The 21,508-nt window shown below is 48.2% G+C and overlaps 1 protein-coding gene and 1 long non-coding RNA gene across 4 annotated transcripts; one reads left to right on the top strand and one right to left on the bottom strand.

Annotated features, from left to right (window-relative positions):
* Window positions 1-105: 105 nt before the first annotated feature.
* On the bottom strand, window positions 106-4,670 carry LOC125986311 (acyl-coenzyme A thioesterase 9, mitochondrial). 3 transcript variants are annotated; one of them, XM_049749962.2, is made up of 17 exons: window positions 4,505-4,670; window positions 3,912-4,006; window positions 3,749-3,775; window positions 2,747-2,792; window positions 2,479-2,649; window positions 2,370-2,407; window positions 2,215-2,298; window positions 2,050-2,153; window positions 1,913-1,986; window positions 1,776-1,843; window positions 1,599-1,710; window positions 1,365-1,455; window positions 1,210-1,295; window positions 1,042-1,129; window positions 830-980; window positions 466-532; window positions 106-311 (listed from the first exon to the last, which is right to left on the bottom strand). In XM_049749962.2, the coding sequence occupies exons 1-16, from the start codon at window positions 4,516-4,518 to the stop codon at window positions 474-476; spliced, it is 1,308 nt and encodes a 435-aa protein (XP_049605919.1). In that variant the 5' UTR covers window positions 4,519-4,670; the 3' UTR covers window positions 106-311; window positions 466-473. The 3 variants fall into 3 exon arrangements, with proteins under 3 accessions (XP_049605919.1, XP_049605918.1, XP_049605920.1); XM_049749961.2 differs by having other exon boundaries at window positions 106-532; XM_049749963.2 differs by lacking the exon at window positions 3,749-3,775 and having other exon boundaries at window positions 106-532.
* A 52-nt stretch (window positions 4,671-4,722) lies between these two features.
* On the top strand, window positions 4,723-7,582 carry LOC125986315 (uncharacterized). Its single transcript, XR_007487577.2, has 2 exons — window positions 4,723-6,027; window positions 7,154-7,582. It is a non-coding gene; the product is annotated as an uncharacterized lncRNA (long non-coding RNA).
* Window positions 7,583-21,508: the final 13,926 nt, after the last annotated feature.

The following is a 21,508-nucleotide window of genomic DNA, read 5'->3' on the forward strand; positions in this document are numbered from 1 at the left end:
AATGAGAAGACGACGACGCGCCAACAATAATACTACAATGTTTTCATGCCTTTTGTTCTCTGAAAACAATTTCATGGGGGGGGTGCATGGACACTTGAACAGTACTCCATAGAAATAAAAATCTATTTATTGCATCATAAGGCCAAGAAAAAAAAAAAAAAATCGCCGGCAGAGTGAAGTATGTAACTGAGGAGAGTAACAGAGTCCAAATATTACATATAAGATACATTCAAGCAGTGCTTAGAGTCACCCAGAAGATGATTAAGTATGACAACTATCTTACTGTGGATGAGCTGTGGAGTCCACGCTGACTAGTCCAAAAGAAAAGAAACATAACAAAATAGATGTCAAACATGTTCCCATTGGGACGGACTTGTAAACATCACGAAAAGTAACACACACACGTGATCATGATGCGTGTGCATCTTGGATAGCAATAAAACAAACATATGTACGCTTCAGCACCTTGCCCGTCAATTTGATTCCACTGTTTGGTTGAAGTGACGCTTCCCATCCAGATACAACATGGACTCTGCGGGACAAACAATATACAGGTGCACAATGAAGGGGTGGGACAAATGCGTAAAATAACACAATGGTAGATTTAATTCAGTAGCATAGCACACTGAAAAATACTTTTTGGAATACCAGTTCTGACCTCATTTGAATGTTCCAATTAGATCTGTTGGAAAATGTTTGCACAAACGCTAGGCTGGTGTTACAGTTGACACCGACAACATCCAGTGACAACGGTCTGTTAACGCTCTCTAGCGGTGAAACGTTGCTACTGCAGTCAAGCGGTGAAACTCACGCACGCCCTTGTGCTCACCTCCATACGTCTGAGGGACAATGTTGGGGACGTCGCGGTCTGACGCGAAGGTGAAGTGGAAGACGTTTGTAGTGTTATGCTGGCGGGTCAGCGGGTCGAAGACTTCGCTGTGGACTCGGACTTGGATGTGCTTGCCCTCCGTGTAACACACCTGAAAAGAGCACACGTTCTATTGTTGTTGCTTTCCGCGCCCTATGTGCTTTCGTCCTGACCTGCGACGAGAGCAGCAGCAGGGATCCGATCTCCACGGGCTTCCGGAAGAGAATGTCGTCAACGGCCAACAGACTGGGCCGACACCCCCTGTGGCACGCACACACACACACATTTGGGTCACATTGCATGTGCGTTTTCTGTGTATTTCTTTCCAATGTCACACTGACCCGAAGGAGCAGGCGTTGGCCCAGCCCAGCTCATAAGCCTTCCTCATCAGGAAACCTCCAAAAATCCTGTTGAAGATGTTCCTTTCCTGACACACATATACACACACAGTGTCAATAAGTTTACTTGAAGACATTTGAAAGAAATGTGAGTTCACCTGCGGGTGGCAGATCTCCAATCCTTTCAGCTTCGCGTCTTCCATCCAAACCGAGTTGGGAGGCAACACCCGACTGCGGAAGCTCACCGTCCTTCAAGGAAGAAGCGAAAGTCAGAGAGCGCATGAGCACCACTATTTGCAATAAACAGTGTCAGATTTATTCTCCGGAAATATTTTGTGGGCTTCGTTCAAATAAAAGAAAATGAAGATTGAATGAAGGTGGCGTCCTCTCACTTGGTGTCCAGCGTGTTGAGAAAGAGGCCATGAACTATTTTCCTTTCCTCGGCCGTGGGCGCGACTTTCAAAAGGGAGGCTGTGCTCAGCTCCACCCGACGGGACTTGTTAGCTGGAGAGCGCACAAATTGAGAAAATGGAGGTCACATGCCACGACGCGAATGCGGCGTCGCCTACCTTCTCCCTGCATGAGGAGTTCCTCCTCTTCTGGAGCTTTTGGACTGAGAGGATTTACAAAGGCGGCTCTGGAAACGAGTCGGACACCAAAGTTAAAGTGGGTCCAGTGGGCTTCCTGATGTCAAACTGCGTCGTACCTCTTGTTCTCTGGGTCGCGTGCCACCATCACAAAGGTGGCATCCAGAACCGGTGCATACGCTCCGTTGCGATACTGAAACAGCAACAATTAAAGCTGTATGAACAGAAATATTGGGACGCCGCAACCACTTTGTACCTGGGTCATGTGCATCTTGGCTTCAATGGAGGTCTTCCCCACCCAGGTCACGTGACCCGTGAACTTGATGTCACAGTCCGGATAGATCACCTGCTGCCTCATGTCTGCAAACAGGAGTCGTCCTTCCGTCACCATGACAACATTGCAAGTATGTGAAATTCTTACCGATTTTGTCCACAAGGGCGGTGACAATGGACAATGGCGACCTCTTCAGGGCAGGATTGTATGTGTGCGAGTATGAAATGAGCACTGAAGAAGAAATAATTCAGTATTAAGAGGGCCTCAAAATCTAACGTTAAAGGCTGTCCAGCTGATGATACCTGCCAAACTGTCCAAGTCCTCCAGGATGCGTCCAAACCTGACAAAGACAAAAAGCAAGTGAGGACGTCAACGTCGCGTTTGCTGATGCGGCAGAGGCGGTGCCGCTACCTGACAGTGTTATGGAAGGTGAGGTATTTCTCTCGCAGCTGTGGCTCGGAACCTAGAGGGAGGTGGACCTCCAGGAGGCTGTCCTTCATACTCTTGGCGGGAAGCTCACTTTGGGAACGGGCCAACTTGGACGACAGCGAGACGCGTTCCGCCATGGCCTGCTGGTGGTCGCTGCGCATGACACCATTGTCAAACACAAGATGGGATCAATGAGCTGAAAAAGGACAGGCATTTCAGATTTCATCATATTCTGCTGATCATTGCGTACCTCCAGTTGGTGGAAGCTCCCACAATTTCTCTCAGCCTGTTCCGCACTGGAACAAACCAAATTACAAATCATGATCATATACAGAATCTCGCAACAATAAAAAGTTGGCACATGATATTTTCTCAGTGAAGAGTCCACAGGGGGAGAAAGGAAACTACAAGAAGAAACAACACACAAGAATAGTTAACAGACGAGACCAGTCCCAGTGCAGCAGGGAGTGTTTAGCCGCGCTGTGGAACATTCCTTGTGAGACGCAGACGGAGGCAGGCATGGAAGCAGCCAGATGGCCAGGAGACATGCCGCAGCGGGTAAACGTGCTATATGGTTAGCACTAATTCGGGCTGGGCGATGTGGTGTGCTACTCTTGATAACACGGGTATCATGTTCATGGAGACCAGTCGCTCCTCACAGAGGATAAAGAATTTAGAGACTTTGAGTCCTCTTATTTTGCCGAACTGTTCAACATGTAAAGCACTGCAAAAGATGCTAATTAGCCTTAGCTTTAAGAAAGCAGACTTAAAGGGTACGCTATGTGGTTGTTAAGTTAAAGTTCCAATGATCGTCACACACACATCTGGGTGTGGTGAAATTTGTCCTCTGCATTTAACCCATCACGGTGTGATTCTGATCCATCCCCTGCGGGAGAGGGGAGCAGTGAGCAGCCGCACTCGGGAATCATTTGGTAATCTAACCCCCCAATTCCAACCCTTAATGCTGAGTGCCAAGCAGGGAGGCAATGGGCCCCATTTTTATAGTCTTTGGTATGACCCGGCCGGGGTTTGAACCCACAACCTTCCAGTCTCAGGGCGGACACTCTACCACTAGGCCACTGAGCTGTTTTAAATAGACAAAGTGTAGTTCTCTTAGTTTTAGTTTGACAGTAAACGTCAACTAGAAGTGACATTAAATAGTATGAAGCCGCTTTTTTTGGGAAGAAATCGCCCAGCCCTAACACTGTTAATGATGTTATTTTAATTGTTGTGCATTTGATTACCAACACACCGTTTGACACGTGCAACAGAGGATTTCCTGCGGAAAAACAAAACACATCACACACACACAGTGCTTCCTGTGACGGCAGCTCATCAAATGAATTATTTTAATCGCATATTTTTTAAATCAATTCGCGCACAAGGTGATAATGGTAATGAGGCACGAGTCTAACCTTCGGCCATATCAGGTGCGCATCCCTTCTTCACCGCCGAGCACAGAAGTCTTTTGCTCGCCAGGGACACGGAAGATCGGAGACATGACATCAACCTGGACACACATAATAATTATTATTATTTTGGTAGAAAGATTTCAGATTATTTTCTGGTGACAATTTTTACATAATATTCATGTGACTGGAATTACTTCATTAACCAAATAGAAATAACTAGCATCACTGTTATATGCTGTCTTTTTATGTGTTAAGTACGCTGTCTAATGTTAGTAATCGTCTGTAAGATATATTGCCTGCTTCATGTGTCAAGATTTGAAATTGTACGCAAGCCTACAACACACGATGTTAAGATTTGGATTCATTTGCCTTATCGTGTAGACGTCAAGAATCATTGCGAGTAGTTTTCCTAAGTTATGTCGATTGCAGACACACCCTGACTGCCTCACCAACTCAGTGTGGTACTCCACCCTCCAGCCAAGCCCACACCCTAACACACGAACTCCTGTGTGTCTTTTTCCGACTATGGTGGCACCCTGCCAAAAACAACTTCTCGAAAGCTGCTAGCAACAACGCACGGAAAGAATAAGACAAACCTCTTTGAGAACATCGTACTGAGAAGAACGCAGATGAACTGTCATGAAGAGAAAAAAATAGAGTCACTTTTCCACTCCTTGGTCCAACAGAACGATGTGGACCATAGATTCAAGGGAGACGGGTACTTCCGCGTTGGGATGAGTCACGCCCACTGGGTGATGACGCATAAACGTGAACGGATTTGTCACGGCCGCGTTGTACCAGGTTTGTCCGGCAGAGGACGCCAAGGTTTGATGTAAATCACCTGGAAACGGTCGCTGTTTATTTTTCGCATCCCGACGAAATTACGTCACTTCACATCCACCCCCACGACACTGATTGTTGTTGTTTTTTTATCAATCGCGACAACTAGTAATGTTTAAACACCACTAGTTCATGCACATATTATCAGACTTATCCAAATAGCTAGATTAACTTGACTGCTTAATTGAGTAATTTACCAATTACTCCACGGGCCACGTGGGAGTAGCATCAGATAATTCGCACTGCCGCAGCTGTCATATCGCGAACGAGCAGCGCTGACTCTAACGGTTTGATAACGTCAATGTCATCTGTCACAAGGGAGTGACAGCAACACTCTGCTGCATGGCCAGAACATTCTCAAAGTTTACAGAAACGGCAAAGGACGCAAAACAAGCAGGCAAGGTGAGAAAACAGAAGAATCTTTGCAATCCTTTTTGATCCTGCTGTGGACAATTTAGCGCCAGGTCAAACCGAGACGAGTTACAACATTCACAAGTAAGAGCTAGCCACGAAACTACAACGCACTGCTACACTGCTAAAAACAACCAGCACGTCCCAAACATGGGTCCGAAGAAAGCACCAGCGGCTCGGAGGTCGATGATATTAAAAAGGCGTTGGACTTCCCCACTGAAAAAGTCTCTGCTGTCAGGCTGGAGCAGAAAGCTATCCTTAAGCTGGTTGAGGAGGTTAAAGCTCTCCGCATCTAGAATGAGGAAAAGGGAAAGAGAATCGCCTTCCTGGAAAGCAGGGTTGCCGACCTGGAGCAGTACACCAGAATTAACGATGTGATCATCTCCGGAGTCAACATCAAAGCCCGGTCATACGCCCGGGCACTGGCCGCTGGCGACGGAGGTGAACCCGGTGAACTGGATGTTAGCTCCACGGAGCAACAGGTGGCTACTTTCCTGCAGTCCAAGGGGATACAGCTGGATTGCGACAACATCGAAGCTTGCCACCCTCTGCCCAAGAGGAGCCCCGGGGACAAATCCGCTGTCATCATGCGGTTTGTCAACCGAAAACACAAGATTGCACTATTTAAACAAGGAAGAAAGTTGAGAGGAACCGACGTCTACATCAATGAGCACCTGACCAAGCGCAACGCTGATATCGCCAAAAAAGCACGCTACCTGAAGAAGCAGAAAAAAAATCAACACACCTGGACTACAAACTGTAAAATATTTATTAAGCACAATGGAACACCGGAGGAAGCAAAAGTGCTGATGGTAAGAAGTACCGAGGAGCTGGACAGATACCAATGATCATCATGCAGGACTGTAAGGTAAACTCCACTCACAACCATGACACACACCGAAAGAAGTCAAGCATCTACACTTGAAGACAACAGTAACATAACTCAGAGGATTAGTGAACACGACAAACTGGAACTCCAATCATTTCAATACACTGACCACAGTTCACTGGATATTGTTAGGATACGGATTTTAGTTATTGATCTGACTCCAAATTGCGATCAACACTTAACACATGAGTTGCTATGTCCCAATCCACACACTGGCGCACCTAACAATTTTGCGAGTTCGTTCTGTCAAAGAGAAGACCAGTAGATCAATCAGACCAAATTTACCAATTGTTTATTCCTGACAAAGCGAACTAATACAGGCCTGGGTCCCGGGTCCCTCACACTAAAACTCGTGCGTTTTTGTGACCATCAAAAGACGACACATTCCTCCGGGTTGCCCAGTTTTAAAGAAACACAATATGAATATGAAACATGTAAAACCTTATGTGATGATTGGTCGATGGCCGTCTCCTCCCCACTGGATGTTGTTGCTGAGTACAGCTGTTCTTTTTCTTGCGAAGCTCGGCCACAAGGTCAGGGGGTTGTTCTCGTTTTCTCACCTATCTCGAGATGATCTCGTCAGCTGCACGTCTGTCTCGCTCTCGCCTGACCGATATGTCCTGTTTGCACAACACTTAGAAGAAAATAACTTCGTGCAAGTTGCCTGCACATTCCTTTTTACAAGCACAGCTACTACTGGAATTTATATTGATGTAATTATACATAGATCTAACGCAGCCTTAATAAAATATGTTTTATGCAAACTGCCGAAAGCACATTTCCCTTTAATATGGAACATGATACAGACCCGGATAACAACTTCTTCAACTCAATCAACAATAACTGCAGTTACTATACTGATGGAGAATTTAATAGAATCAATAAAGATAGCAAACTGCCTATTATACATATTAACAGTAGGAGTCTGTATGCCAACTTCACAAACATTAAAGATTATCTTCATCAGTTTACTCGCCCATTCAACATTATTGCAATAACGGAAACATGGATCAACACAGTAAAAGGGGCGGACTTTGAGCTGGAGGGATATGACTTTATACACATTGTGTCAGGGTCCGGGGTGGCATGTTTCTTTTATCCACAGGGAGCAACTGTGAGCAGAGTGCAGAGGGCCCAGGTGTGACTCATCAGGCTCGTTAAGGAGTGCTCTTAAGGAGCATGCTGTGACTAGTCGTCGCCTGAGTATCCCTACCAGTGTGATCATCTCCACGGTTGTGCCTCTAGCTCCTCAATGTTGCGCCTAGATCTCGCTCCTAGTTCTCACCTTGCTCATCCACGCCACGCTCTTCAGATTCCTCTGGTTCGCAGTAAGATCTCCGCCACAGTCACGTTGATTCCTCTGATCAGGTCTTCTGCATCCTGCTTGCAGATTACTTCCACCGATCACCACCAAGATCCACCCCGTTCTGGCTGAACTCCTCACACCCCGCCACTACTGCCTAGCTCCTGGCTCCGATCATCCCGCTCTACTTCACCGCAGCTCCTCCAATAAACACTCCTAACTCATTCTGGACATCTGAGTTGGTTTTTCTGCATGTGGGTCAAATCAGTCGTTACAGCGACAAAACAAAGGTGGAGGAGGAGTTGCGATCTATGTGGAAAAGACATTAAACGTCAGGGTGATAAAGGATATGTCAATGGTAGTTAACAACATATTGGAATGCATAACAATTGAAATACTCAAAGAAAAATAGAAAAATGTAATCATTAGCTGCATATATCGGACACCAAGTTATAGTATTAAACTGTTCACAGAATGGATGGAGGTGTTTTCAAAAATCAGTTGCAAGACAATTTTAATCTGTGGAGACTTCAACATTGATTGACTCAATCCAAGCAAGCGCAAACTGACTGAAGAGTTTAACACAATATATAGCATGAACTTGTATCCAAAAATCACTAGACCAACCAGAATAACTTCTCACTGTGCCACTCTTATTGGTAATATATTCACAAATGACATTATAAACAGCACAATAAGTGGGTTATTAGTCAGCGACATCAGTGACCTTTTGCCAGTTTTTATGGTTTTTGATGAGAACTATAAAATCACTCAACCGCCCAAAAAACAGGAATACAGAAGAATTAAAACAGAAGAAACAAACGCATTGAAAAATGGCTTAATGTCACTAAAGTGGGATACTATATACAATGAAAATAACTAACTGCATATGAGGAATTCTTAAACATTTTCAAAAGGTTATATGACAAATACTGTCCTGTAAAAGTAAATAATAGTGAAGGAATGAGGTCGAAATACAAAAAGTCCTGCCTCGCTACAAAAACAGATATGCTCAAACCTCATTGAATAAAGTACATAAGCAGACAAGTATATTCACATTAAAAAAATAAAAGAAACATTTTAAGCATATAATTATACCTACACACCAAATCAATAAAGAAAACATAACTAGACATTTTTGATAAGTGGTGATGAGAAAGGTTTTTATAACTTTATGATCTGATATATTTCTGAGGACTTTGAAATAACAAATGACTTTTGATATATTGCCTAAATAACTTAATTACCCTTAAGGAACAGAGTCTTGACCGTTCAGTACTTGATTGTATCTTATGTTTTGACTAATGCTAGACGCCAGTTTTTGATTACTACTGAACGCTCTGCATAGAGGGAAATAGTTTGCCTAACAAAGAAAAGATACGGTTGGAAGCATGATTAAACTAAGAATAAGCAAAGACATGATGTATCAAAAGAACAGCAATAGATTAATGATGTCACAGCCAAAAGCTAACATAATTTCGTACAAAATGACACAATTAAAAGAATGAGGTACGACAGTGTATGTCCAAGATTGGCGAAGAATGTTCACAGGAAGGTCACGTGGAGATAAAACCAGCAGGTGCCAGAAGGAGCCACCCAAAGACTCGGCCAAAGATGATAGCCAAGGCCGAAAGACGGGAGGGAAGACAACAGCCCCCCTCCACACACACACACCAACAGCCCCCCACCTACACACCGAATCACCCATAACCAGCACCACTCCCATGGAAGCAGACTCTCCTTCGAACTTGCCCCACCCCGAAGACTCATCACCCATCAATCTCGGCCCACAATGTGCTACTGAATATAAAACTGATCTAACAACCTTGGACGTTGCCTTTTCTGAATGGAGACTTTCCGCTCTTGAAGGGCCCAGCGCTGTATTGTACTTTCCTGAAAACAGAGCTTTTTGAACAAGAATTGTGATTGAACTCAACCAATCTGTCTAAGTCTAATTTCTGCTTCAGTGTCTTTGCATTTTCCTAAATCTGAAGAAATCAAACGAGCACGCAGTGAGTAAATTGGAGAACAGGTGATTGGCAAAGGCTTTTGCCGTGAGGCGCAGATAACGCGCTCCCTAAATTGTGGACAAAATCCAACAAATGGTGACCATCCGACGTGATTTCTTCAGAAGGGAAAGTGCATGCTCCACAAAGGATTCTTCCTTCTCCGCTCTTGCTCAACAGTATTGCAGTCCGATCGGCACAAAAGGTAAAGGGGAAACTTTTTTTTCTCTCTCCCAGTTCAGCAATATTGTGGAGTGAAAGCGGAATACAAAAATTAATAATTTCAGCTCTGTGTTCAGGAATGGTGATTGTATAGAAGAAGTGTGTGTTTGTGTGGAACTTGGTAAAAGTGATTTGTGGAAAAAATTAAAAATACAAAAAAGGTGAAGGCGTCGCTGATATAGCAGGACGGATGCCGAGCGACTCCAATAATGTGACCTCAGAACATTATAGGGCTGTCTAAGGTGAGTGACATCTGGGATGTCCGAGTCGTGGTGAATTAAGAGAAAGGTGGTGAGGACTTTGTCTGATCAGCAAAGGGCGCTCACACCGCTGGAACTTGTGGGATGCCAGTGACTAGCATATGGGCACCTGAGTGGCCTCAATAGTAGACACTTAGGAACTTATACTGTTGCCTAAGGTCGGGGTCGATTGGATCGGCCAGGCCACCAATACGAGTCGGGGACTCGTGAAAAAAAAAAAAAAAAAATGGTGAAGGCATCGCTGATATAGCAGGACGGATGCCTGGCGACCTCAATAGTGCGACCTTAGAGACTTATATTGTTGTCTAGGGCGAAGGGTAACTGGGTTAACCAGGTCGCTACATAATTGTTGAACTGTGTCTATGATGATATTGTGTGGAAAGCAGGCTTGGCTGTCAGATGGGACAGCGGCGCAGCTGAAGAAGTGAGTGATTAGTTGTGGTGCTGTTCATGGGATGGAAGTGATGTTTTGTGGTTCATGAAGAACAATAAGTTGATTTGTATAAAATTGTTGATTTTATTTTGATTTTGCATGAGAGTTGGAGTCAGAAAAATGGCTTAACAAGAATTTGATAAAGAATGTATATTTAATTAGCATGAAGGTTATATCCCATTGTCTGGTGGGGTTAAACTGTAACCATTTTTGTTTTCAAAAGGGTGCGGCTCTAAAGTTTGGGCCAAACGGTCAGGTGGGCACAAATCCATATTTTGGACAGAGGTCGGGGGTTACATTGGTGGCGAGGCTCTCCGCACTTCAGTTGCCTCTCCTCCCCCCACCCTTGTTATCAGCTGGGAAGATTGTCATGTCTATGTTGTGGGCCCGTGTGTTTGTTTATGTGTATGTTTGTCTTTGTGTATCAGTTTGTTATAAAGGATGGAATTGCGTTAAATTGGTGCACGGAAACGGTGTGCTAGGCAATGGTTTATCAGATTTGCATTGTTAAATGTAAAAATTAGAAATGATAGAATAATCTGAGGGTTGTGGTCAGAAACTCGTCCAACGAGGAGAGTGCCCAGCCCTCATAAAAATGTGAGAGTAAGAGAGAACATACATTGTAGAATTGGATAAAATTAAATTATGATTGCAGATTTTAAATTTAGGGGGAATTATTGATTGGTTATGACATAAGACTATATAAGGACACATGTAAGGATAAGTCAAAGATTTGAATCACTTAGAGTTAAAAACAACAAATAAAAACGACATTGCAAGGGGGGCACTTTTTATCAAAAGAACACCAAGTAAACTATTAAGTAGTGGGCATTCGTGATTGGGATTAAATGAATTAGGTCAATGATTAGAAATCAATGGTGCTCTACACAAAAAGGCTTAAATTTTAATGAGGAAATATTTGGAGTACTGTGTTTGTCTACATAGGTCATGGGCCTAGTTTATTTGGTTTTGATTGTGGTTTGGGTTTATTTTGTTTATTGTTAAGGTGTTCCTTGTTATTCTCTTATCCCCTGCATTGTAAATGTCTTCTTTATGCAGATAGGTTAACAGGCTGGGAATTTAGTGAGGAGATAATTGATCAATTGATGGGGGTTAATAATTGTCCAAATCCTAGTCACATGTTTTGAGGGACCACAGCAACAAAATTATATTTAATTTACAGGCCATTATTTCGTATGTGATGACAGTGTCTAAATAAGTAGACTGTTTTATCAAAAATGTGAGCGTGAAGGAGGAGGTTTGTGTCACGTCTCGTCCCCAACTGCTCCACTATGTGTCTGTTGTCTTGGTTTCTGTCTGTGTGCTCGCCTCTCCCCTCCTGTGTGCCCATGATCAGTGTGATTATTTCCACCTGCCTCTCGTTACCTGTCGTGTATATAAGTCCTGTCTGCCCCTCACTCCCTGTCGGATCATTGTTAACGTCATGATGTCTTTTTGGTTCCAGTTGCTGTCATTGGTAATGTCACCCTGTCATTTTGTTTCACGTCTTTTTCGGTCAGTCTTGTTGTTAGGTTTTGTTAGGTCATGTCAGTTGCCGAGTCTGTTAGTTTGCCTTTTTGAGTTCACCAATAAACCCTGGTCCAAGATGCGCTTGGTCGTCCTGCTCCATGCTCCACCCGATCGTGACAGAATGATCCGACCACCAAAACGACCAGCGCTTGGACCCCCCTCCACCACCAGCTCCTGCTGCGACGCACGATCCACGTCTGAGCAGGTTCCAGCGCCATGGGCTCCACAGCTGCCGTCTAACTTGCTCCCGCGACAGCGGACCCGCGGCCGCCACCAGACTTCGCTCCAGCGACTCCGGACCCACGGCCGCCATCAGACTCGCGGCCACCATCGGGCCTCACCCCGGCGTCACTGGACCCACGGCCGTCGTCGGACTTCTTGCCAGCAACGCCGGACCCGCGGTCGTCGCCGGACTTTGAGCCAGCTGCACCTGGCTCCACGCCCACTGCTGTGGCGCGTGATGGCTCCTGCCGCTACGCACAGCCACGCCTTCTGAAATGCCGCCGATCGCGGTACGGACTTCCAGAGTTGCCGCCGATCGCGGCACAGACTTCCAGAGTCGCCGCCAATTGCTGTACGGACTTCCAGAGTCGCCATCCGAGTGCATTTTATGTTTAGGTTGCCGCCCGAGTGCGGTTCATGTTTGGGTTGCCGCAGATTGCGGTTCATGTTAGGGTTGCCGCCAGAGTGCGGTTCATGTTAGGGTTGCCGCCCGAGTGCGGTTCATGTTAGAATACCCGCCAGAGTGCGGTTCGGTTCCCCAAGTCGCCGCCCGAGCGCGGTTCGGTTCCCCAAGTCGCCGCCCGAGCGCGGTTCGGTTCCCCAAGTCGCCGCCCGAGTTCGGTTCCCCAAGTCGCCGCCCGAGTGCGGTTCTGTCTCCCAAGTCGCCGCCCGAGTGCGGTTCTGTCTCCCAAGTCGCCGCCCGAGTGCGGTTCTGTCTCCCAAGTTGCCGCCCGAGTGCGGTTCTGTCCCCCAAGTTGCTGCCCGAGTGCGGTTCGGTTCCCCAAGCCGCCGCCCGAGTGCGGTTCTGTCCCCCAAGTCACCGCCCGAGTGCGGTTCTGTCTCCCAAGTCGCCGCCCGAGTGCGGTTCGGTTCCCCAAGTCGCCGCCCGAGTGCGGTTCGGTTCCCCAAGTCGCCGCCCGAGTGCGGTTCGGTTCCCCAAGTCGCCGCCCGAGTGCGGTTCGGTTCCCCAAGTCGCCGCCCGAGTGCGGTTCGGTTCCCCAAGTCGCCGCCCGAGTGCGGTTCGGTTCCCCAAGTCGCCGCCCGAGTGCGGTTCTGTTTCCCAAGTCGCCGCCCGAGTGCGGTTCTGTTTCCCAAGTCGCCGCCCGAGTGCGGTTCTGTCTCCCAAGTCGCCGCCCGAGTGCGGTTCTGTCTCCCAAGTCGCCGCCCGAGTGCGGTTCGGTTCCCCAAGTCGCCGCCCGAGTGCGGTTCTGTCCCCCAAGTCGCCGCCCGAGTGCGGTTCTGTCCCCCAAGTCGCCGCCCGAGTGCGGTTCTGTCCCCCAAGTCGCCGCCCGAGTGCGGTTCTGTCCCCCAAGTCGCCGCCCGAGTGCGATTCTGTCCCCCAAGTCGCCGCCCGAGTGCGGTTCTGTCCCCCAAGTCGCTGCCCGAGTGCGGTTCGGTTCCCCAAGTCGCCGCCCGAGTGCGGTTCGGTTCCCCAAGTCGCCGCCCGAGTGTGGTTCTGTCTCCCAAGTCGCCGCCCGAGTGCGGTTCTGTCCCCCAAGTCGCCGCCCGAGTGCGGTTCTGTCCCCCAAGTCGCCGCCCGAGTGCGGTTCTGTCCCCCAAGTCGCCGCCCGAGTGCGGTTCTGTCTCCCAAGTCGCCGCCCGAGTGCGGTTCTGTCCCCCAAGTCGCCGCCCGAGTGCGGTTCTGTCCCCCAAGTCGCCGCCCGAGTGCGGTTCTGTCCCCCAAGTCGCCGCCCGAGTGCGGTTCGGTTCCCCAAGTCGCCGCCCGAGTGCGGTTCGGTTCCCCAAGTCGCCGCCCGTGTGCGGTTCGGTTCCCCAAGTCGCCGCCCGTGTGCGGTTCGGTTCCCCAAGTCGCCGCCCGTGTGCGGTTCGGTTCCCCAAGTCGCCGCCCGAGTGCGGTTCGGTTCCCCTAGTTTTTTTTTGGGACGTCGGGAGCCGTCCCTTGTGGGGGGGGGGGGTTCTGTCACGTCTCGTCCCCAACTGCTCCATTATGTGTCTGTCTTGGTTTCTGTCTGTGTGCTCGCCTCTCCCCTCCTGTGTGCCCATGATCAGTGTGATTATTTCCACCTGCATCTCGTTACCTGTCGTGTATATAAGTCCGGTCTGCCCCTCACTCCCTGTCGGATCATTGTTAACGTCATGATGTCTTTTTGGTTCCAGTTGCTGTCATTGGTAATGTCACCCTGTCATTTTGTTTCACGTCTTTTTCGGTCAGTCTTGTTGTTAGGTCATGTCAGTTGCCGAGTCTGTTAGTTTGCCTTTTTGAGTTCACCAATAAACCCTGGTCCAAGATGCACTTGGTCGTCCTGCTCCATGCTCCACCCGATCGTGACAGTTTGATTTGTAATCTGGCATTTGGGTGCCATTTTTAAGAGTCTGTGCAGGAGCATAGATTGTTTTTGTTTGTTTTTAAAGATATATTTAACAGTTTATCTCGGTGCAGTAAGGATATAGCAATTTTGAAAGACATAAAATTAAAGGCAAAATTCCATTTTAATTCTGACACATGCCAGCTAACATGAGGATGGGAAATAAATAAAGGAATGAATACTAGCTCAAATGTGGCATGTGTTTTAAATTGGGCGATGAGACATTCACTTCCAAGCACTATCCTTTAGCGCTGCTGACAATAACTTATGAGATGTTAAATCAAGGAGTGTCATATTTGGAATGACTATGACCTATAGATTGAACAATAACATTCACCGCATATACAACCATGTTGGTAGATTGTTAAATTACATTACAGTTTATTACAAAGGATTTCGGAACTTTATTTGATGATAAACACTGGAATGAGGATTTTAGCCGTGTTAATGGGTAGGGTGGATGGATTACTCAAAAAAAAAAAAAAAAAAAAAAAAAAGCATTTGATAAGGGCAGCTTGATAGTAAGATGATGAGTGTGCGCAACTGATAGGATACAATATGTTAATGGAAAGATTTGGGGTGTAAGGAACAAATACCACACAGGAAGACTGATAACACGAAGATAGTTTTGTGAAATTTGTGTCCCAGTGTGTTCTGCCCTAGCGCATGGCAAAAGTCCTGAACTGAGTCCTTGTACTCTACTGGCTGCCTCAAAATGAACAGAGGACTGTCCCTGGTCATGAGACACCTTTGACCTTTGGGAGAACAACAGGAACTATTATCATGCTTGAAGGGGGCAAGCACAGCTCTTCACAGGACAAGAACCATACAGTTGGTGGAATACACACAGTTGCAGATCAAAAAGAAAATGGACTGAAAGAACAAAGACAAGATGGACGCATTTGAGAATGGCGGACGGTCCAGCCCCGAATCATCATCATGAGAATCTAAGAGGAGAGGCTGCTAAAGACTTGCACGACTCACATGAAGTCAAACTGGACACATTGCTAAAGACTGCTGAAGCATTACAAAGTTGGTAGAGTGTGGGACAAAAGGGATGGAAGTGTGTTTGGGTGCTGGGGCAGACATAACTGAGGAGTTTTGATAAAAGAGGGAATAATAAGGCTGCTTATTGACACTGAAACGGGGATAAAAAACAAAATACATAGATATGGACAGTGAAGATGCACTGACAAATTATACGACAGCGTGATCAGAAACTTTATAAAGTGGACATTGATCAATAGAAATTAAATCATTTGAATCATAAATTTTTATATGTAACTTAGCATTTCGAAGACATAATTAATCTAACTGAAATAATGAAATTTTATAATTGGACCAGTGAAAATTTGGATTCGGGCAACAGAAGGCTGAATTGCTAAACTTAATTGACCTTTATCAAAACAACAGAATTTAATTACACATCAACTGCGACTGATTTATAGGATGCATATTTCAGCTTGAAGGGGTGAGGGGCCATAAGAAAGTTGGAATTCTGGATAGTCAGCAAAATAGTAATACAGTAGGGCTTTAAATAACCAATACAATGACATGACCCTTGCGACAATTGATTTAAATGGCAATTTATGATAGGCACTTGGGGTTAGGATTAACAATCCATCCATCCATCCATTACTGGTGCGGCTTGTCCTTACGAGGGCCACGGATGATTACCGTATTTGCCGGTGTACAGGTCGACTCGGTGTATAAGTCGACCCCCTAAAATTCGACGGAAATTTACGATTTTATGATATATCCTTTGTATAAGTCGAGCTCAATTGTTGCATTATATTAAACTTCAAAATTCAATATGCGAAATTTATTGACGAAATGTGTTCAAATTCCGGGAGGCCGTGCGCATGCGGCTGTTTATTAGCACCGCGGAGGAGATCGCGGCCGGCGAGCTCGCGCACGCCGCCCGGCACCAACGGGAGGCCGGAAATAGCTCCAAGCCGAGCGGATCGGCACTTTATAAGCACCGCGGAGGAGATCGCGGCCGGCGAGCTCGCGCACGCCGCCCGGCACCAACGGGAGGCCGGAAATAGCTCCAAGCCGAGCGGATCGGCACTTTATAAGCACCGCGGAGGAGATCGCGGCCGGCGAGCTCGCGCACGCCGCCCGGCACCAACGGGAGGCCGGAAATAGCTCCAAGCCGAGCGGATCGGCACTTTATAAGCACCGCGGAGGAGATCGCGGCCGGCGAGCTCGCGCACGCCGCCCGGCACCAACGGGAGGCCGGAAATAGCTCCAAGCCGAGCGGATCGGCACTTTATAAGCACCGCGGAGGAGATCGCGGCCGGCGAGCTCGCGCACGCCGCCCGGCACCAACGGGAGGCCGGAAATAGCTCCAAGCCGAGCGGATCGGCACTTTATAAGCACCGCGGAGGAGATCGCGGCGCCTCATTGGACTTCCAGCGGCCGGCGAGCTCACGCACCCGCCCGGCACATCCGGGAGGCCGTGCGCACGCGCCAAGTGGCCGAAAATAGCCCCTGCCGAGCGGATCGGCTGTTTATAAGCACCGCGGAGGTGGTCGCGGCGCCTCATTCGACTTCCAGCGGCCGGCGAGCTCGCGCACCCGCCCGGCACATCCGGGAGGCCGTGCGCACGAGCCAAGTGGCCGAAAATAGCCCCCGCCGAGCGGATCGGCTGTTTATAAGCACCGCGGAGGTGGTCGCGGCGCCTCATTCGACTTCCAGCGGCCGGCGAGCTCGCGCACCCGCCCGGCACATCCGGGAGGCCGTGCGCACGAGCCAAGTGGCCGAAAATAGCCCCCGCCGAGCGGATCGGCTGTTTATAAGCACCGCGGAGGTGGTCGCGGCGCCTCATTCGACTTCCAGCGGGCCGTGCACTCGCGCACGCCGCCCGGTTCAAATTTTCTAAGTGCAACGCACAATGAGATGCATGAGAAACGGCCTTGGTTACCATCACATTTGAAGCGATGAATACGAAGTTAAATTTTATGACTCGGTGTATAAGTCGAGGTCGATTTTTTTCGGTCGATTTTGGATCGAAAAAGGTCGACCAATACACCGGTAAATACGGTAACAATAATAACTAGAATTATTCATTTCTGTAGAAATTGCGTGTGAAAGCGAAGAGGCTGAATAAAAATTCGGGGAAAGCTACAAGATTATGTTTGAATTTGGAACGTGTTGAATTGGCTAGAAAATTGATAAAAATATAGAAAGAATTTTGTAAAATTGGGCGTGAATTTTAAAGTTGAAAATTTGAAATTTTCCACAAGTGAGAAGTTTTGGAATAGGTAGGCATAAGATGAACAGTTAAAAAATTGAAATGGGTTGAGTCAGTGGAAAAAAAAAAGAAAAAAGAAAAAACGAAAACTAGAACCCCCTCCGTGAGTCGTCACCTTATCGTGGTGGAGGGGTTTGCGTGCCCTTATGATCCTAGGAGCCATGTTGTCGGGGGCTTCATGCCCCTGGTAGGGTCACCCATGGCAAACGGGTCCTAGGTGAGGGGCCAGACAAAGCACGGCTCACAGAAGCCCCTTATGACGATTGAAATAAATGGACTTCGTTTTCCCTCGCCCGGACGCGGGTCACCGGGGCCTCCCTCTGGAGCCAGGCCTGGAGGCGGGGCTCGAAGGCGAGCGTCTGGTGGCCGGGCCTTCACCCATGGGGCCCGGCCGGGCATAGCCCGAAAAGGAAACGTGGGTCCCCCTTCCCATGGGCTCACCACCTGTGGGAGGGGCCGAAGGGGTCGGGTGCAATGTGTGCTGGGCGGCAGCCAAAGGCAGGGACCTTGGCGGTCTGATCCCCGGCTGCAGAAGCTGGCTCTTGGGACATGGAATGTCACCTCTCTGGCTGGAAAGGAGCCCGAGCTGGTGTGCGAGGCAGAAAAATTCCGACTAGATATAGTCGGACTAGCCTCCACGCACAGTTTGGGTTCCGGTACAAGCCCTCTCGAGAGGGGCTGGACTCTCTTCCACTCTGGAGTTGCCCACGGTGAGAGGCGTCGAGCAGGTGTGGGTATACTTATTGCCCCCCGGCTGGGCGCCTGCACATTGGGGTTCACCCCGGTGAACGACTTGAATGACTTTCGGACGGCTTCGAGGAAATTCTGGTCCACCATCCGGCGTCTCAGGAGGGGGAAGCAGTGCAACGTCAACACTGTTTACAGTGGGGATGGCGTGCTGCTGACCTCGACTCGGGACGTCGTGAGTCGGTGGGGAGAATACTACGAGGACCTCCTCAATTCCACCTACATGCCTTCCATTGAGGAAGCAGGGCCTGGAGACTCTGAGGCGGATTCTCCAATCTCTGGGGTCGAAGTCACTGAGGTAGTTAAAAAACTCCTCGGTGGCAAGGCCCCGGGGGTGTATGAGATCCGCCCGGAGTTCTTAAAGGCTCTGGATGTTGTGGGGCTGTCATGGCTGACACGCCTCTACAACGTTGCGTGGACATCGGGGACAGTGCCTCTGGATTGGCAGACTGGGGTGGTGGTTCCCCTCTTTAAGAAGGGGGACCGGAGGGTGTGTTCCAATTACAGGGGAATCACACTCCTCAGCCTCCCTGGTAAGGTCTATTCAGGGGTGCTGGAGAGGAGGGTCCGTCGGGAGGTCGAACCTCGGATTCAGGAGGAACAGTGTGGCTTTCGTCCTGGCCGTGGAACAGTGGACCAGCTCTACACCCTCGGCAGGATCCTCGAGGGTGCATGGGAGTTCGCCCAACCAGTCCACATGTGTTTTGTGGACTTGGAGAAGGCGTTCGACCGTGTCCCTCGGGAGGTTCTGTGGAGGGTGCTTCGGGAGTACGGGGTGCCGAGCCAACTGATAAGGGCGGTTCGGTCCCTGTATCACCGATGCCAGAGTCTGGTCCGCATTTCCGGCAGTAAGTCGGATTCGTTCCCAGTGAGGGTTGGACTCCGCCAAGGCTGCCCTTTGTCACCGATTCTGTTCATAATTTTTATGGACAGAATTTCTAGGCGCAGCCGAGGCGTTGAGGGGGTCCGGTTTGGGGACCTCAGCATCGCGTCTCTGCTTTTTGCAGATGACGTGGTGCTGTTGGCTTCTTCAGGCCGTGATCTCCAGCTCTCACTGGAACGGTTCGCAGCCGAGTGTGAAGCGATCGGGATGAGGGTCAGCACCTCCAAATCCGAGTCCATGGTCCTCGATCGGAAAAGGGTGGAATGCCCTCTCCGGATCGGGGATGAGATCCTGCCCCAAGTGGAGGAGTTCAAGTATCTTGGAGTCTTGTTCACGAGTGAGGGGAGGATGGAGCGCGAGATCGACAGGCGGATCGGTGCAGCGTCAGCAGTAATGCGGACCCTGTACCGGTCCGTTGTGGTGAAGAGAGAGCTGAGCCAAAAGGCAAAGCTCTCAATTTACCGGTCGATTTACGCTCCTACCCTCACCTATGGTCACGAGCTATGGGTCGTGACCGAAAGAACGAGATCCCGGATACAAGCGGCCGAAATGAGTTTTCTCCGCAGGATGTCCGGGCTCTCCCTTAGAGATAGGGTGAGGAGCTCGGTCATCCGGGAGAGACTCGGAGTAGAGTCGCTACTCCTCCACGTTGAGAGGAGCCAGATGAGGTGGCTCGGGCATCTTATCAGGATGCCTCCTGGACGCCTCCCTGGGGAGGTGTTCCGGGCATGTCCCACCGGTAGGAGACCCCGGGGACGACCCAGGACGCGCTGGAGAGACTATGTCTCTCAGCTGGCCTGGGAACGCCTTGGGATCCCCCGGGATGAGCTGGATGAAGTGGCTGGGGAGAGGGAAGTCTGGGAGTCCCTCCTAAAGCTGCTGCCCCCGCGACCCGACCCCGGATAAGCGGAAGAAGATGGATGGATGGATGGATGGAAAACTAGAAGAAATTCGAAGGGAAAAAATGAAATTTTGCAAAATTTTACCGCAATGTTGGAAGTGAGGATGTGAAATTTGAATTTGAATCTAGGAGGTTAAAAGTGTAATGGAATAAATCAGATGAATTATGTGGAAGTAGTTAAGATAAAAATAAAATAAATGGAAGAAGAATGCGGGCGGCTCGGTGGCGCACTGGGTAGCACGTCCGCCGCACAGTTAGGAGGGTGCGGGTTCGATTCCACCTCCGGCCCTCCCTGTGTGGAGTTTGCATGTTCTCCCCGGGCCCGCGTGGGTTTTCTCCGGGCACTCCGGTTTCCTCCCACATTCCAAAAACATGCTTGGTAGGCCGATTGAAGACTCCAAATTGTTCCTAGGTGTGAGTGTGAGTGCGATTGGTTGTCTGTCTCTGTGTGCCCTGCGATTGGCTGGCAACCAGTTCAGGGTGTCCCCCGCCTACTGCCCGATGATGGCTGGGATAGGCTCCAGCACGCCCGCGACCCCCGTGGGGACTAAGCGGTTCAGAAAATGGATGGATGGATGGATGGAAGAAGAATGCAGAAGAAGTTGAATAATAATAAAGTCAAGGCAATTCAAATTTATTTATATAGCCCACAAGCAAGTCTCAAAGGGCTCCAAATGTACAAAAATTGCCAATTTAAAATACAAGAACAATAAGTGTGAGGGCCACAATGAAGATCATGACAGCAAAAATATTTCTAATTGGTTTTGATAGGTACAAAGGGGGAACATGGAAGAAGGTTTTCAAAATTTGTGATATAGCGTGACTCAATTATCAAGAGTAAGTATTTCTTTTTAATTCTAAGAATTGGCATCAACAAAAAATGAGAACGATAATCCAAGGTGATAGTGTAAGTGGCAGGAGGAAGCTGTGTATATTTTTAAACATTATTTCAGTATCATTATTTCTTAGGAGGGTCAGTAATGCTTGTGAGGAGATGAATGAAGGAACAAGGTGACAGTAAAAGGGAGTGCTCTAAAAATTTTTGGTTCTTTGCCAGAGGTAGTTATTTGGAGGGATGAATTTAAACTCAAACCAAAATGGAACTGTTTAGTGGAAGAAATGGGAAGGTAAAAATATTGAAGTTACAGCTCAACACAAAGTGTCAAATAGTCTAAGTGTGAGATGTGAGCAAACTAAATGGGGAGTTAAATCATGTTCCAGTATTATGCATATTGGCAAACGATGTGAGGACAGGAGACCAGACAATTAGATATTAATTTTGGATTTAAAATAAAAAAGGGAAATTTTAATTGAGGAGAAAATTTTGCGTAGGGAGGGTTCTTTTTACAATTTAATATTGTATGTTTTAT

The sequence above is a fragment of the Syngnathus scovelli genome, chromosome 18, assembly GCF_024217435.2.
Source record: "Syngnathus scovelli strain Florida chromosome 18, RoL_Ssco_1.2, whole genome shotgun sequence".
NCBI lineage: Eukaryota > Metazoa > Chordata > Actinopteri > Syngnathiformes > Syngnathidae > Syngnathus > Syngnathus scovelli.

Excerpts from the sequence above, each read along its gene's own strand:
- LOC125986311 (XM_049749962.2), bottom strand. Across the intron at positions 2,793-3,748 it reads TCTGTTGCACGTGTCAAACG|TGCGGAACAGGCTGAGAGAA; the intron begins GTGTGTTGGTAA and ends GGTTTGTTCCAG. Across the intron at positions 1,130-1,209 it reads GCCAACGCCTGCTCCTTCGG|GGGGTGTCGGCCCAGTCTGT; the intron begins GTCAGTGTGACA and ends TGCGTGCCACAG.